An 18202-nucleotide genomic window follows, 5' to 3' on the forward strand; every position below is an offset into this window, starting at 1 on the left:
CTTGGTTTGGTTTGGCTTCACACTTTTCCAAGGCATGAGTTGCTGTTGTTCCATTGTTCTGGCAAACCTTATAAGCTGCCTATCCCACTCTCTAGCACAGAGTAAAAGAGATCACCTGCCTGGCTTTACCTAGGTTTGCTCAGCTGACATAGTTGGGGTTATGGTCCTAGTATAAACTATGGAGTTTACAGTCTCATAAAGTGGTCTTCATATTTAAAGGAATTGTATTATGCCTTTAAGAATTTTAGTCAATTTCCTTACTGGGTTGGTTATCTTCTCTTCACCTTTAGCTCCGTCTCTTGTCTGCCCATGTTATTTCACTGAGATGCTGCTGTCCCTGCTCCTTACGTCTTAGCCTTCCACTCGCTAGTGATATGAACCACAGCACCTTCTTTGGAATCATCGAATCCCATTGTTGTTGGGAAATGATAGGTTTTCTCTATTAGAGGGAGAGCTAACAGTGAGCTCCCATTTAAAAAAAGTTTTCTGTTCTTAATTTATAGTTTTCTATATTACCCTCTTGTTTCTTTTGTTCATTGTTTATAACTGTGACTATGTTTCCCAATGTTAACCATTCACTCCTTTGATTATTAAAGCCATAGTAAAATTATGTTTCAATAGTAGCATTAAATGTTTGATAGATTCATGTTTCATATCCATGATACGATACTATGAACACAAGTTCAGTAGCTCCTGTTGTTCTTTGGTATTTAGATTCTTCAGGAGTAATTGAGTCTTGATTATTCTTTATCCTCCGTCTGGTTATATTCACATCTCCCTGCAGTACGTAGGCTCTGGTCCTTAACTAACCTCACACACCATCCTTCTGACCACCCTCTTCTCTCTTCTATTGTTGCTATAAAAAAGAATGTCAGAGGACTGACGCTTAGTTGCAGCCAGACCCTTCACATTTAGGACAGAGGAATTACAGGTTTAATTTGGTGCTGTGTCTTCATGCCATCAGTCTTTTCAGTTCCTCCCTACATACATGTCCAGAGTTCCCTTCAGAGATCTCGGTTTTGCTACTGGAAGTCCTCCCTCCATGTTTACCTTCTGTGCTTCTCCTACTTTTATTCTTTGATTTGGGCTATTAAAATTATCATTTCATTGTTTAGAACATGGAACTAGTCTCCTATTCACCATTTTTCCTGAGATTGTTTTTTCTGTTTATTCACAATTCATATGAATGCTGGATTTTTTTTGTCAGGATGGGGAGATGGGAAGAGCAGGGTGCCTTAAGTCAAGCTGTGTTTACTCTGTAGGAGTAGCTTTGGCACAGGGAAGGAGTTTATGTAATTCCCATCATTTTACTCCCCAGGAAGGAGAAGACTCAGGCAGAGCAGGGTGTGCCCAGAGTTCTGTAGCTGTGGTGGATGAGGATGGCTGTCTGAGCTGCTTGCACACAGTATGGACTTCAAAGAGCCCTAGAAAACCTCTGTTTATCTCACCTTCCTGTTTGCAAGGATGGCTTAGCAAGAGTGGCTTTTAGGGTTTTCATCTTTGGGGGAAAAATGGCAAGTATAGAGAAAGGATTTGTGTGGCATTCTTCAAGACACATAAAGAGAGGTTGGGTTCATTTTTAATGAAATAGAGGACACATGACAAGAGCTGTAGGAAAGGCATTTCCCATATTTAAATTGGAGTAGAAAAAATAACAGTCTCTTCTGTGTAAATCCATCCCTTCTATCTTCCCGTTTCACTTAGCTCTATACATATCCCTGATCCGGTGAGTTCACACGAGGCCCAGCCTCACTTTCTATGTAGCCAACCAGATGAGGACAAATAGAAATTAAAGTTCTAGTATCTGAATTTCAGACATGGAGAAAGGTTCTGGATCCATAATGCGGCTGTCTATTTACCTCATACTGCTTTTCTTTTCATATTCTCTCAAACAAGAGATGAGTTATTTCAGCAGAGTTTAAGCATAAATTTTAGCCTCAATCGAAATCTTACTGAAATGCTTCAGCATATTAAACTGAGTCGTGCTTCTTCCCTTCGCTAGTGTCTTGAATTCACCATCGTTCTCATAGCGATCCATGTGATCCCAGTCCTACACTTTCACATAGCCAACCTCAAGGTTTGAAAATGTTGTCTAGGTGGACAGTATAGAACAGTGCTTTTGTTTAACTCTGCTCGGTGCTGATGATCCCTAATCCAGCTCTGAGCATTTAAAAGTCACCTTTGAAGAGTAGGAGTTGGTGTGTTTATAAATGTATAAACCAAAGCTGCTTAATTATATAATTTATGGGTTGTGTGTGTGAGTGACTGGGTGTGTGTGTGTGAGAGAGAGTGTTTGTGTGTGTGTGAGTGTGTGAATGTGTGAGTGTGTGAATGTGTGTGTGAGTGTGTGTGTGAGTGTGTGTGTGAGAGTGCGTGTGTGTCTGTGTGTTTTACTATGGTTCAAAGAAGCTTTATTAAGTGATTGCAAACAGTAACTCAAAATTAAATAGACTTACTGTTGTTCACGACTTGATGGGATGCCGCCATGTGGGTCACTGTGTGTGTAATGTAAACTTCAGCCTTAGACTACATCTGAGCAGTTGTTTCCTTACTGTTTTTATCCTGCAGCTTTCCCTGGATGTAAGTGTACTTGAATGTATCTAAACAGTGGTGTTGTGCATATGTCTGTATGCTGTATGTTGGTTCAGAGGCCTGGAGCCTGTCCTATGAGTATGTAACGTGGTGTTCTCTCTCTGTTGAAGCGCTCTCCGTCCTGTACTCCAGCTAGCAAAGGCAGACGTGTAAGAGACTCTCGCACTGTGTGCTGTCCCAATGCCTTCTGCCTGTCTCTTGTCCTTGTCCTTTGGCTGCAGAGCCCTGAGCATGCTCCATGTGTCATTGCACCACTGCATGCATGTGCTGCTGCTCTTGCCGCCCACCACTCCTCTCCTCTCTCCTCCGTGTCTCTCTTTCCCTCCATTCTGGCTTTGGCAGCAGAGCTTTAGGAATGTTCTTCATATAAATTTATACAAATGAGCCACGAAAATAGTAAAATGCCTTTTTAAAGTGTGCTTTCTACGTTATTCAAATACAAGATAAATTAATTTCTCAGAGAAAATCTGATACACGCAAATTTGTGGAGTGTCCAGGCCATTTGTAGACCTTGTGGACTGGACTTTACATAGATCAGTTCTGGAGAAATTGTGAGGTAGGTTTTTAATGGATGTCAAAGGAATTTCCCTAAATATCTTACACAGTATAGATTTAGGAAAATAATTTTAATAACAATTTTTTTGTAACCTAATTTCAAGGTTTAAAAAGATTCTTTCTATACATTATTAACACAGAAAACATCTTCCATTACCAATGCTAGTTCCGTGCTTCTGGACCTCAAAGTGTTTGGCCACCTCTCAGGCCCTGTGTGGCTCTGATATGCCCCAGGTGGGGAATCCGTATGAAGCAGCCTCTGTCCCAGCACCTGCCACACGCACTACCAAGATGCTTAACTGGTTTTATGTGCAGTGTTAAATAGCACTAAAGGACATTTGTTGGGAGATAAAAGTTGTAACTTTCACCTGTCAACTTGATGATTAGCAAACACCTTTTTTCCAAAGTTCCTAGAGATGGAAGGTTGGAGATGAAGTACTTCTTGTTGGACATGAGAGGTAGTAGGATGGCCGTTGGTTCTTGTGTTCTTTCTGAAGTAATGAAGGGTTGTTGTCACACAAGCATGAGTAGCGCTAGCGTTACAGATGATTTTAGACAACTGTCAATAATGAGCAAGACCCTTCAGCTGTCAGTGTTGTTCTCAGTGGGTCTAGGAGTTCATATACCCTCTATTAGCAGAGGTTTATAAAAGATTTCTGCTTCTACAGATGTCCTGATTATTTTGAAATTTATAGCGTTAAACCATTAGATACTCGTATCTATCAGCTTAGTCTTGATATATGGTAACCGTTTTGTAATGGGAAGGCTGGCATTTCTCTGCTCACCTGCACTAGATTTGAATTATCAGCCTGTGGACTGAATGAATTTATGACAGCTTGTTTTTAATAAGGTTATAATTCAGAAAAGTTTTATTGTTGATTTTATTATTAGTTATATCTGATTAGTTAGCCATGTACATTGTGAGAGATTTGGCCACCTAGAACATTTCCTTGACTCAAGAAATAAGAAAAAATATTGAGGGAAGTGACTGCTCTCTGGTTTCTACTCCTAATCCTGTATCTTTATATGACAGCATCTAAATAAGCTGCCATTATCCAGCACCTGTGTACCTGAACCACCTACAGTTATTTTCCTGCCACTATGGTAGTCTTGATTATCTCCTTTCCCAGATCCTTCAGTTCCTCCTTGGCTTAGTAGCTGACTTCTTTTCCCTTAATTTGTGAAGCAATATGTTCATAAGGACATAACTGGAGAAGTGTAAATCACCCAGTAGTTTCCTGGGAGCTTTTTGGTGGCTTTGTAAGGTAGCCTCTTGGACACAGTTGTAACATTGTTATTTCTGTAGGACACAAATGCTTACTATTCCTAATTGTGGCTTTGAGTCTATTTGACATATGATTTCATATATATACCATGTTTTTAGATTGTTAAATGCTTTTGTAAACTTAAAATTCTTTCCCGTGAAATGTCAGAGAAATAGGTAAACATCCTAGAGTTGGCCATTTCTATGCTGTTAAGCCTCATTTGCAGGTTGAAGACTTAAAGTTCTATCAAATAGTACATTAGGTGTACTATAAGAAAATGTTATAGATAGTATTGCTAGTGAATGGATGCAAATGACTGGAGAGAGTGCCATCTGATTCTTCTAATACTGAAAGGAACAGACTGTCTCCTTTCAGATTGTTCCTTTAGAACTTGGAGCAGAGACCATAAAGAGCCCATGTAGAGCTTAGTTTCCTGTTACTTTTCCTAGTGTATAATTCTCTAGAGTCCACATTCAAGTCAGTATACTGAAAATAACTCTAGGAGAGATTTCCATAAAGGATTTCCAAAAATAATGTAACTACTAAGTAATTTTTACTTGTTAAATGATAATACAATATTAAATTTACTATTTTCCAAATAAGATAATAACTTCTATAATACTAGAGGTTGGTCATAATCTCAGTTAATGGAAATAACTATTTCACTAAAAGTTTTGTGTTTTGAACACTAGCTTCTTTATTTCAAGAACACTTCTAGCTAAAAACAAATTTGGTTTTTAAAAAAAATTTATTTCAAATCATAGTTCCTGATGCAAGCAATATATTAGATGCAAGCTGTTTTTACTAAATTATAATTGATTATCTTATTAAATATCAGCCTTTTTTTAACTTTAAAACAAGTTGCATGTACTACAAGGACTGTTGCCCCAGTGACTGGCCATCTTGAGGGCACAGAGAACGGGTGATGATGTCAAGCTGCTGCAGTCACAGTGACTGTCCTAGTTCTTGCTTATTGCAGAATTATGCTGTAGTGGGAGGAATTCTTGGTGAAGTCATCTGAACATCAGACAGTTGCCTGGTCCTGGAAGAAAAATGCTTTTATTTTATTACAGTACTTTAAAAATATATTGTGAGGATAATTTGCTAGAAAAATCTTAATACATTCAGGGACCATTGTGAACTCCTTGCATGACCCTGTCATTCATTATAAACAAAAATCACAATATTTGACTTTTTATTATACACACATACACACACACACACAAATATATATATTTGAACTAGGAGAACATAAACAAAACTGGCAATATAGTAAATGCCTTAATTCCTACTCATTAGAATAAGTCATTAAAATATGTTTCCTTAGAGAAAATGAGTTAACAAAAATAAAAAAATTATTTTGATAAAAGTACTCTTCCTCAGTGGATTATAATTTTTAAATATTGAGTAAATTTTTTACGCTGTTAGATTAAGATTTGCTTCCAAGGTCTGTCTTTGAACAATATCAGAATACTCCACTCACTAATATTATGTGTTGCTTTTTAACTATTTACCTTTTTGTTGTGGTTTTTGTAATTACCAAGATAACTATTAAATTGCTATAGCTCTGCTCGAATGTATATCGTATTTATTGGCTTTTACTACATTAGTAACTGGATTACTACTTAGACTTACTGCTATAGTATCTTCAGTAGTGGTCATGGGTTAAATACAGAAATGATGATTACATTTCTAAAAGTTTTTAGAGTGCTCTGTGTAAAATGTCATTCATGTTCGTATATATGAATTATTATCAACTAATCATAAAATCAGTCATAGGCATCTTTAATTCAGGTGTAGTTAATCAATATCCTGAAATTTTAGTAAGTGCTTTACTAGCAAGAGTAAACCATTAATTACAAATACATGGTAAGGATTGGGATATAACTGTATTAATTGTAATTTAAAAGGACAACCAGTGCTATTGGTGGTGATTAGTGCCCCAGTGAGGAGCGCTTGTGGCGTGTTTTCCTTGTGCCTTGTTAAGCTGTGTTTAGAGAATATTCATACTGGCACAGTCCCGAGATGGTGTGACAGTGCAGTGTCCGTATTTCCTTAGCTTCTGCTCTTAATAGAATCTCTTAAAGGACCTAGAACTTTGTTTTGAGTTTGATATTCAAAAATTTTTTGCCATGAGTGTTTTTATGTTTAATTATGTTTCTTGTATTTATTAGAACTACACATAGAAAAGTAGAGTGGTAATTTTAAACTCTGTAGTGTTTTTTTTTTTAAATCAGAATGTTATTGAAAAGGATATAGTTGGAATTTTTAATATTCCTGCTTGATGCCAGTTCAGAATTCTACTGTAATGTAGCTACTTAGTTTCTTTGTGAAAGAAAACTAATTTGATTTTTTTTAGTGAAATTGAGTTTTAGTTTAAGAGCATACAGCTCTAAAAAGCACATACAGTGATTTTTGTTGCTCTGTTTTATTATAGCTAACACTCGTTTGTCACTCTAAAATATTACTGTATTTTTCAATATAGCCTGGGTTTACGTGATACAGCTAAGAAAGTCATTTTTATTTTTTCACTTTTGTTCTCTTTTCATTGACACTAATTAGTGAAAACTGTTAAGAAAGAACAAATTAATATGTGGCAGAAATTCTTCACAAGGAAAAGATTTCTGTTAAAGGGTTCACGAGTTCTGAGTTAGTGGTCACAGATGGAGCTGATAGCGGCCTGTTTCTTCCCTAGTGGCTCACTCACGGCCGTGTCACATGGTATGGATCATAAAACATGCTGACGAATGCTCTACTGCCTGACTCAGGTTTGGGAGATAGAACAGAGAACCCGCTTAGTAATCTGCCAGTGTTGTGATAGAAACTCCTGGTCACCCACACATGCAGAAGGCGGTGCGGCTGCTCTGGTTGTGGGGCTGGACAGTATAGCACTGTGCTCACTTCCGTCAGCCCATGTTCCCTCAACTCAGAGAGTGGGCCTGCCCTAAAATTTGGTCAGTATTAGTGAAAAACACAAGCTATCCGCCCTTGACTGTAGAGATAGCTTGTAAAGTCACAAGACCTTGAGGTGAAAGTCATTTGAACTATTCCTGTTCAGAAAATCACCTTGTAACCAGGGTTTTTTGTCTTAATGTTGAGTATTAGGGCTCCAGGCTTTCATAATAGCTCAAAAAATAAATAAATAAATAAATAAATAAATAAATAAATAAATAAATAAATCAAACAAATGAACTTATTCTTAAAATAGTGCAGTTTTCAATGTGTAACAAATCTTCCACCTGGACACTCCATAACAACTTGTGTGATTGAGTCCATTTTAGGTTCTTATCGTAAAGTATCCTGAGCTACCTCTTTACCTCGCAGTTTGTATAATTAAATAGATAATAGAATGAGGAAAATGTAGGAAGTGAGAAACATTCCCGTTTTATTTCATTAATAATTTAATTACCTTCTCCTTAGCTGCCCCCAAATAAAGTTATGAATGGGGAAAATTTGTCTTGAGACTCTTTTACTCTCCTCTTCCTGTTCACAGCTCACTGTCAAAAAAAATTATAACTTGGCCTCTGTGATTCTTCCTGCATTGAATGTTTCTGTCGTGTCAGCACCTTGCTAGAACGTAGAGGGCTGGCCATGCAATGATGAGTTAGATTCAGGCCTAACTTCCAACTTCTGAAAGTACACCCATTTGTGGAATCACCTGTGCTGTGCATACAGAGTTCCAGTTTTTAAAACCTAAAATCGAAAGACTTAAGTTGATTGGTAACTGTGTTGGTTGTTTTCACCACGTCCTTACCTCATGGACTATTTGGTGGCCTGTGCCTGCTACCCTCAGAGGCCTTGGTGACTGTACCCATAGAGGGCTGCCCCTGGTGTTTGCCTTCCTAGTCTGTAACTCCTGCAAAGTTACCAGATTGTAACAATTCTCCATACTGACCAGAAGTCGACTGTTTTATATGAGCATATCACAATTCCAGAAGTTCTTATTCTGGCTTCATTCTTGGTTTTGTGATTTAAAAAATAAACGAAAAACCAAAGGCTAAAACCAACACCTGATCAAAAGCAGTATAGGAAAGGATTTAGTTGGCTCACGAATCTCATCCATTATTTCAGGGAAGTCACAGAGCTTCCATCATTCCACATCCATAATCAAAGCAAAGGGAATAGTGCACTCATGATGCCTGCTTGCTCTCATTTAGGTTGTTACTGTCCTACATAGTCCAAGACACCCTGCCTAGAAAATGGCGCTGCACAAAGTGGGCTGAGTCTTCCTATATCACAACAATCAAAGAGATTTCTCATTGATAAGCCCATAGACCACTGATCTAGATAATTCTTCACTGAGGCTCTCGCCCATGATGACTCGTTATAGCAAGTTGAATTTTAAAACTATTCACCACAGTATTCTAATCTAACTGTACATGCACTAATAGTCCCAAATTGAGGAAATTATTTGTATACTTAGTCATGGAATCCAAGTACTCAGAACCCTGATCAGCATGGAAAGGGAGCTGGAAAGTTAATGTCCGGGAAACTGTTCCTGATCTCTCTAGTCTTGATCACTTCCCATTCAACCTAGAGTTTTAAGAGGTTTTCTTTGTTCACTTAGCCCTATATGCAAGGGCCTTTGTCACGTTACTATGTGTTCTGATCCACTTTGTAATTCATATGCTCATGTCTGCACTTAAATCTTTCATCAGTTGTGATTTAGAAGCCGGTACATTGGCTATCATGATGTCCCCTCCCCAGGAGCAACCATAGTCATAATGAGAAAGTAGTTTAGTCCTTCGTTAGAACAGTGTGGTTTGTCACATACTACATTCAAAACAGATCACCAAATTATCTTCTTCAAACTCAATCCTAGGAACTTTGAAAGTTGCCAGAAGGAAACAGATTGCCTATGAATATGTTTCATGCTAAGTTTTAACCCAGAGCATTTTCAGTTTCGAGGAGTACCTACCTTTTACAGGGCGCATCTGACTGCAGTATTTCTTCTGTCGTAAAACAAGAAGATAGACATTAATGACAAGCGCAAAGCTCATACTACATTCCTTTTCCTTTCAATTAATACCTTGAAAAGAACTGAATTTCACTGTCTAGGACAAAAATCAGGTATAATCTATAGCATTTATCTCTGAAAAGTACTCTTTTCTCACATGTATGACTCTCGTGTGTGAAATATAAGTGTTTTACATGGAGTGCAGATGTACGGGGTAAGCCAGTAACGCACGGTAAGAGATGAACAGCAAGCTTGGGGCTGGGGCTTTGGTTAACTGCTTAGGATAACTGTTTGGTTAACTGTTTGAATGCCTGCCTGTGCCCATTGCCCATGGAGGGCCATTCCTAAAGTTTGTCACTACTCACCCATAACGCTCATGCAGCTGCCAGATTAGAGCAGCTCTCCGTCTTTAACAAAATGTAGTAAAATTAGTGCTTTGCATAATGCCTCCCCGAGCTCTTTAACCTTCCTCAAGAACTGTTGTCATGATTATGTCTTAAGAGTTACATGTTGTTAAAAAGTGATTTCTTGGGGTTTTTTTTCTTCCTGACTTATTTTCCTAGACTGATCCCGTTGACAACACTTACATATGGAATCCGAGCCTCAAGCTTTACATCCAGCAAAGGCCCACATCTCCTTCCACATCTAGTGAAGCTGAGCCAGTTAAGGTGCCTCCCTGGAGCAGCCTTGCTCCACGACTGTACACTTGGGTTCAGGAAAGGGAACTGAAATCATAAGTGAACTCTGCCTAATTAAGTACATTGTATGATAAGTTATGGTTCATTAGCTGTCGTTACATTTTGATAATACAGAGAGAGATAGAAAATTACCACTCACATAAAATAGATAGATAGATAGATAGATAGATAGATAGATAGATAGATAGATAGATAGGTAGATAGGTAGATAGGTAGATAGGTAGATAGGTAAAGGTAGTTTTTAGAGCTGCTTATGTAAAAATTACATTCAAAATTTATGGAAACATTAGCATTATTAGATACAAACTGTAGGCACATGGCACTGAAAGTGCCATTCTTGATTTATGTCCTTTAATTCTTCTAATCAGTTTAATAAGCCATGATATAACTAATCATTGCATCATAAACATAGCTTAGAATTGAAATGTTATTGCTGTAACAACTGAACAACTGTGGCGGTGAGATAGTGCATTCTAACTACTTAGCCGTGGGTGCTCACTCAGACTGAACCATGCCTTATTGGAGTCAGACATACAATGTTAATAATTTATGTCAAGCAGTTACTTTAAGCAGACCATTGGTTAGTTTTCTCACCCACAGACTCCCTGCCATTCTGAACTACTTGCACATTGAAGGCTGTGTGTTTAGCGTGTTGATTCTATCTTCCATATAAGCTTTAAGCCAAAGGTGTTGGGTAATGGTCATTAGTTGCCACTAGGGAGAGTGACATATTGACATCATCTCTGTGGATTGCACTGGGTCTGGGACACATTTCTTCCCATTTTTTGTTTTGTTTTGTTTGTTTTCTTTTGGGAAATCAACTGTGATTTAGAACTTTATAAAACAATGATAAGAAGAACTGCTGTAACAAAACGCACAGCTCTCACAGTGTATAAACATTCTCCTGGTGTGGGAGTCATCCATTGCTTCCAGCCCTTTGCTAGTTAGTGCTGAGGGGTGATGACCCTAGTGTTTGTGTTTTGCACATGGGCAGTGTGAGTCAAAGGAGTTGTATTTTGTGCATGCCTTAAATCTTAACTGGCTAGATCTTCCCACATTGTTTTCTACAGTGCTTGGGTCCATTTTTATCACCCACACCCCAGCAGTATATGAGAGTTCCTCATGTCCCCACCTCCCTGCCAACCCTTGCTTCAATCAAATACCGACTTTATCCCAGTTGGATGGTTGTGAAGGAGCATTTCTGTATTTTTGTATCAACTTGGGTTTCTCCCTTTTCTGATGGTATTTAGCATTGTTTTATGTGTTCATTGGCTATTAATGATTTGTCTATTGGTATTCTTTGTCCATTTGTTCTGTTCATTTACTGTTTTGTTTTGTTTAATGTTCTTTTTAAGTCTGAATATGAGTTCTTTTCTGGACTGTTGGTTGCAAGCATTTTCTTCCATTCTGAGGATAATTTTTAAGTTTTGTGTTATCTTTTTGTTTTTCAAAATTTTTGGTCAGCTTTATCAATTTTTTTCTGTATGGCTTCTGCTTTTTGTGGCTTTTAAAGTAGTTTTTCTTTATGAAAATATTTTTCTTCCATGTTCTCTTATAAAGTTTTAAATTACTGCTTTTACATATTTAAGACTTTACAAACTGAAATGTATTGCTACGTGGAGTGGGAAGCGGGATCCTAATACTTTCCCCATGTAAACAACTGAGTCTGTCTGTTTCACCCCAGCAGCACTGTTTCTTCTCTGCATGCTCGGGTCTGTCATGGCCTCCTGGTCCTGTGCTTACTCTTGCACCGAGCCCACGTTGTCTTCGTCACTGCAGCCCTGAAACAGTTCTGGTACTTGATTTAGGGTGCCACGCGTAGCCACTGTCTGCTTTTCCTTCTTGACCCTTTAGTTTGATTACTACTTCTACTGTTAGCATGTCAAAGTCTATGTGAGTCTTTATTAGAATTGAATTAAACTTGCATATTTGCATGTGGGAAATTGACGTCTTCCTGACACTGGGCATTCCCACCTGTGAACATGGAACACACAGACATTATTTCTTTTCCTCTTCAGTAGAGTTCCATTGCCTTCGATGTACTCTGTGTTGCTTGTTGATTTGTTCTGGTGCCCTAAATTTCGTGTTGTGTGTGAGTGAGATCCAGTTCAGTGCAGTTGTTATAGGCCTTGTTGATCTTTTATCTTTGAGTCTTTAATGTCAGTGACTCTCAAGGACTTCCTGTGGCCCTCTACCAACAGCTTTGCTTGCAATTGTGTTTTATTGTCTTTTGCATAAACTTTTTCATTATTCCGCCCTTATCTTTTATATTTATCTTTCAAATGTTAAATTATAGGTTGGGCTTAATATATTTTCAAGCTGTTCAAAAGCAAATTTTAAATTGAATATAAACTCACAATTCACAGAAAACAGACATTCAGTCAAATTCCATATTAGGATTATAATTTATATATGGTAGTTTTTGGGGTTATGGTTAGAAGCAGAGTACTACCTAAATTTCTCTTAATAGTTTAGTATTCTGTAACTTTATACAGGGCTTAAGTTGTTTTCCTTGTGTGCTTTCTTAGCATCCTAAAACAAAGTTACTGTCTTTTTTATTTTTTACTTTGCAAATTAAGCCTCTTCCCCTACATTAACTTCCAATAAATCACTGGTTCTTTTTATTCAAAGAGACATCTTATATAATACTTCATAAAGTAGACTTCATTCCACTTACAGTAAAAATATGGCTTATAACTAAACAAATTAAATTCATGATTCCAATAATATGAAATTAACCCCTTTATTTAAAGTTAATTTATGTACAAAAATCCCACTAATCTCCATGTATTCAAATCTATGTAATTACCCTCCATATGCATAATATATGTTATAAATATGGAAATCTTAGATGGCTCAACATGTGTTTTACTTGGTGGGCAAACCCGAACTTTGTCTCCGGGAATGTGGAACTTATGGTTCCAGGTACGTATAGGAGAGAAGTAACTTCACCAAGTCGCCCTCTGACTCCCACATGTGTTCATCTAACTCACACATACACACCATGCATGCACACACAAACTCATACTCAATACAAGTTGTTTAAGATACTAATCTTCTAAATATTATCATCAATCTTGCTAAACATTCAGGTACTTTAAGGGTCAATGTGATAAATTCAAATGAATGTGAGAATACCTCCACTTTAAGTTATATGCTGTGATTCTTGTTTTCTTTTGTGAATTTCATTTTTTAATTTATTTATTTTTAAATTTCAAAATTAAAATGATTGTAATTGAGAAAATAGTTCGCTTGTAAATATCGTGAGCTGAGATCGAAACTGCAGTTCTGTGGAAGCCTGACGGTCAGGGAGATCAGTGTCCGAAAGCCTTCTGTTGCGTTACTGGTTTTGTCTACTCTGGTCCCGCTCTAGCTATTTTCTCAGTAACGTGACTGTCTCATGACATTCGTCTCCTCTTTTGCCCGGGATTCAGATTGCAGACTCTGCTCCGCTTCCAGTTCACACGCCAACTTTAAGGAAAAAGGGATGCCCAGCTTCAGCTGCTTTTCCACCTAAGGTACTTGGTTCCAAAGTATGAGAGTTGAATTTCTTCTACTTTGGATATTCACTGTGAGTTTTGTTGCTGATTTCCTCAAAGTTATAAAATAAAAACTTGGGAAGAAAACCAATTCCATAATGACTATAAATGGCATTCTGAATGTTGGGGGGGGGGGTGACGGGGGACGTATTCAGTATTCAGTTCTTAAATTCTGTTTCAAAGCCAATTAGAGGAACCCTCCAGGAACCCCTCATTTTGTTACCTGATAAAAGCATTAAGTTGAGGTCCTTTGTTAGAGAAGATGAATTCAAGTTTAATCAAACACTAAGAATGAGAAATGCTCAGTAAAAAATGCAGGCGGATGCCCCTCGACAAGGGCATTGTATATGACAAGTCATGAAGATGAGCCCCTTGTGTAAACCATGAGAAGAAATTCTAGAAACTGGAAGACCAATGCTTCTTCCTCAGAACATAAACTGTGAGTAAATCACAAATGAGAGAGGTTAGCAGCTCTGAGAACTAATTTTTAAAAGCATGAAAGAACATGTGCTAAACAAAAGAATCACTACATGCCATTCCATGAGGCCAGACAGAGTATGAAGTTAAAATTAACATAATAAATATTCTTACCGACACAGGCGGTGTCAGACAGGATAAAGCGGTGATAAGAAAAAGTAATCTAGCAGTACTCAACATAGGCTGTAACTACTGAAGTGGTCCATCAAAGGCTTTAATGATAGAGTAGAATGATGTGTCAGCTAGCAGTGAGGTGAGGAATCTGAAGGGAAGCTATAGGACAGGAATGCTGCCAGCATCTTATAATACAGTAGGCCTTCAGTAGGAGAGAGGTGGGATTAAAGGGCTGGGAAAGGTCTGGAGTCCTGGCTCTGAGGCTTCACATCTTGCTCTTCTCAGCATCTGTGTCGGGCAGCTCACAGCTGCCATAACTCCATCTCCAGAGTTCTGACCCCTCTTCTCATTTCCAGGACACTTGACATATGCAGTGACATACAAAGTCAATAAAAACAAATCTTCTTTAAAATGAAATAATGGCCTAAATTTTCTTCAAATTAGAGATGAAAAGCTTCAGTAAAAAATGCAAGAAAACACTTAAAACATGCTCAAAATCTTTCATTGTCAACAAAAACCTGTGCTTGTTTAGATGATAGGAACTGGAGTAACAACCAGCTGGAGATAGGAAAGCTCGGAAATGAAACATGGGTTTGAGCTGTGGCTCCTCCATGGAGGGGTTTGCTGTGCAGCCTGATTGCCTGTACTCTTCCCCAGAGAAAAAGGCCAGATGCCGTGTGCGTGTGTCTGTGGTCTTAGCATTCTGGGGCCAGGGGTAGGCAGAGCCTGGAGACTGGAGACTCAAGCACCACGTGGCCTGGAGTACACAGCACAGCAGAGAGACCAAGACGCTGCCTCAGTAAGGTGCAGAAGATCTGATCCCCTGTCCACACGAGTCCTGTGGCACCCGTACTCCCCTCTTCCACAATAATATAGTATTTTTAAAGATGTGGGGGAAAGGAAGATTTGAAATTATAAAGAATTCAGGAGAAAACTGAAGCTAAAATATTTCTGAAACATAAGCTAAACTAAACTCTAGATCAGACAGTCCAAGATACAAAAGATGAGAGCTTCTCATTTCTGTCAGTAACTGAGGAAGAAGTAGAAAGCCTTAAATAGACGGCTAGCAGAGACTGGCAGAAAAGAGCCAACATTTGTTTTTAAGAAAAATAAAAGAGTCCTGACATATCAAACACAATTAGAAACACAGTTATATTCAAGAAAAATTCATAAAATAAAATAAACTTGAAGCTGAAGGTACGACCTGTGCAGTACGCGTGAGGTTGCCTCTGGTGCGTGAGGAGCGCAGTTCATGTGGATGTGCAGGGGGAAGCGTAAGGACTGACTCTTGTCTTGTACTTTTGCAGCGCAAGACTCATCAGTTTTTCGTGAAGTCTTTCACTGCCCCTACCAAGTGCCATCAGTGTACCTCCTTGATGGTCGGTTTGATAAGACAGGGCTGTTCCTGCGAAGGTAAGAACAGCAGCCAGGAAAGATGGCTAGTGCCCGCGGGCTCTAAGCAGACCGTGGGGTTGACTTCCATCACGGCTGCCAAGCTGTGACTGAGCAAGAAGTGTGTGACAGAGATGATAGAAAATGCTCAGTGGAGTTAACTCTTACCCTCCTATAATGAGAGCATGTAGACTGCAACGCCAAATGTTCCCTCTGTGTAGACCTTTATAGCCACTGAAACACGCGTTTTCAGATGATTGGTAAAGGCTGCTGGATACAGGGCTTACCACAGAGCAGAAGGACCAGAGTCTGGCTGGGTCTCCAGCACACATATAAAAGCCAGTGGCTGGCTGTGATCCCAACCCTCAGGAGGTAGAAATAGGAGAGGCTTGAGGGTACCAGCATGCTAGACCAGCTGAACTGTTGAGCTCCAGGTTCTATGAGAGGCTGGACCTCAAAATCAAGTGGGGAATGGCAGATGGAGGAAGATGCCTGACATCTACCTTGGATTCCACGTTGTCACACACTGGACATGCAAACAAACATACATGCATGCATGAGCACCACACATAGCCTGATTAAACTCTGCTGATAGAGCGTTAAGTAGCTGAATGTATGTTAGTAACTCTTGCAAGGAAATTTCAGGGCTGATAACAAGGTGTAGTAGAATAAAGAGCTGGAAAAACTCTCCAGGGAGCTCTTCTGTAGGAATCATGCATTAAGTCAGCCATGATGCTTACAAGGTTGCAGTTGTGGTCTTGGTTTTATCTATTTGGTTCTCACTCCGATCATTAACATTAAAGAGAATGCTAATATAGACAATACAAATATTTACTACTTCTCAATGAACTTCTGAATGGCAAGCAACTGGATTTGTTTTCTCTAGTAAAAAACTGTTTATTTAAAATAAAGTAGGAAAAAAAAAGCATTTGTCTAGCATAGCACCATGCATGCAACTAGTGCCAGTGAACTTTGCTGTTGTTAAAATGAATTTATCTAAATCGTGTCTTTTTTTCCCCTCCAACAGTCTGTGGGTTCTCATGTCATATAACTTGTGTGAACAAAGCCCCGACCACTTGCCCAGTTCCACCTGAGCAAACTAAAGGCCCACTCGGTATAGACCCCCAGAAGGGAGTAGGGACAGCGTATGAGGGCCATGTCCGGGTAAGCACCTCTGTTCCTCACTCAGTAAGACAGTGCTTGAGGGGAATTGTAATGAATCAAACTCGTTTAACTAATATGTTAACTAGAGTCATGATTGCATGGAAATGCATTCTAAAATATCACAGATGTTCTGTGCTTTCTGTCTCTTGCAAATGTTGACATCATCATAAAGGAGTGTTCGGGCTCTGGTCTTGCCTTAGAGGTAGAATGTGGTTGAGGTGTAAGTTAGGAACCATGGGGCTATTGGCTCGCCAGCCTGAGTAACATGTACAGTGTGACCTGAGTGTCAATTTCATTTTATAGCCACATTTGCCTTCTTCTCTAAGAAGGCATGAATTACCTGCATTTTAGTGAGTTGTCAGTTCAGAGCCTGCAGAAGCTGCCAGGAAAGCGGTGTCCCCACTTCCCCCTACTGTTGGCTCATGTCACACATGCTGCCTTATCAACTAGCAAGCAGACCCAGGATAGGTGTGTACAGCCGTCAGATGTCACCTGCAGCTCACCATCATTTTCATTTGAGTTTTGTCTGTCTGTCTGTCTGACTGGAACGGAACTAAGATCCCTAAGCCGGCGGGAGTGAAGAAAGGGTGGCAGAGAGCACTGGCTGTGGTCTGTGACTTCAAACTGTTTCTTTATGATATCGCGGAGGGAAAAGCATCGCAGCCCAGCTCCGTCATTAGTCAAGTGATTGACATGAGGTAAGCCCAAGGAACAAAGGCAAATGTGTCAAGGCAGCGTGCAATCAAGGTTCATGGTCTTTCTTTTAGATTACTACATTTTGGTAAAATAATCTAATTTTGTGTCAGTTTTTAGATTGTGCCCTATAGCTACATATTAGACAGTCAGAAGTTAGGGGTGGTTCTAGGTCAAGTTGGTTTATGTATCGAGTATGTAGAACTATAAGTCAAAGTTGGGGTCTAAAAGACTAGTTATGTAGTAAAAGAGTCCTAACTAGGTGCTTTTCAAGTCATTGTCTGTAATCGCCAGGTGACTGGTGTAAGTGGAGGGGTAACTCTCCCAGCAGCCCCTGGACAACATACTAAAGCGGCAAACACCTAAGAGTCTGTGATTGCCTAGCACCGTTGTCCAAGTGCCCCTCAACACCTCCCTCCTTTTCCTGGAACTTCGGGCACTCTCCTGGAGGGTTTGTTTGCTCCTGACTGATGGGTCCCACATGGCTCCTATTCAGATGTAGCCATCGCTCAGAATGCACGTCTCCAGCTGTGCCTAGTGGTGTCTGAAGCACAGGGAACACGAAGGGGGAATCAGCAAAGATGGTTGGCAAACCTGCTGACGGACTGAATGACACGTGGGGAGCTAGCGAAGGGCAGCTCCTTAGCCCACACGCTTAAGGGTGATGTGGACAACAGCCGAACTGTCTGTTACAACTCACACACACACACACACACACGCGTGTGTATATATTCTTGTGTTTTGGTTTTTCGTCTT

The 18202-nt window shown here is 39.3% G+C and overlaps 1 protein-coding gene across 1 annotated transcript in view; it reads left to right on the forward strand.

The window, feature by feature from the left end:
- Nucleotides 1-18202, forward strand: part of Cdc42bpa (CDC42 binding protein kinase alpha) — a 220885-nt gene that overhangs the window by 175937 nt on the left and 26746 nt on the right. Inside the window, exons 23-27 of the mRNA XM_032914650.1 lie at nucleotides 2703-2741; nucleotides 13502-13585; nucleotides 15505-15610; nucleotides 16617-16753; nucleotides 17312-17451. Coding sequence (XP_032770541.1) covers nucleotides 2703-2741; nucleotides 13502-13585; nucleotides 15505-15610; nucleotides 16617-16753; nucleotides 17312-17451 — 506 coding nt within the window. The remainder of the gene's footprint in view (nucleotides 1-2702; nucleotides 2742-13501; nucleotides 13586-15504; nucleotides 15611-16616; nucleotides 16754-17311; nucleotides 17452-18202) is intronic.

The sequence above is a fragment of the Rattus rattus genome, chromosome 10 (genome assembly GCF_011064425.1).
Source record: "Rattus rattus isolate New Zealand chromosome 10, Rrattus_CSIRO_v1, whole genome shotgun sequence".
Taxonomy (NCBI): domain Eukaryota; kingdom Metazoa; phylum Chordata; class Mammalia; order Rodentia; family Muridae; genus Rattus; species Rattus rattus.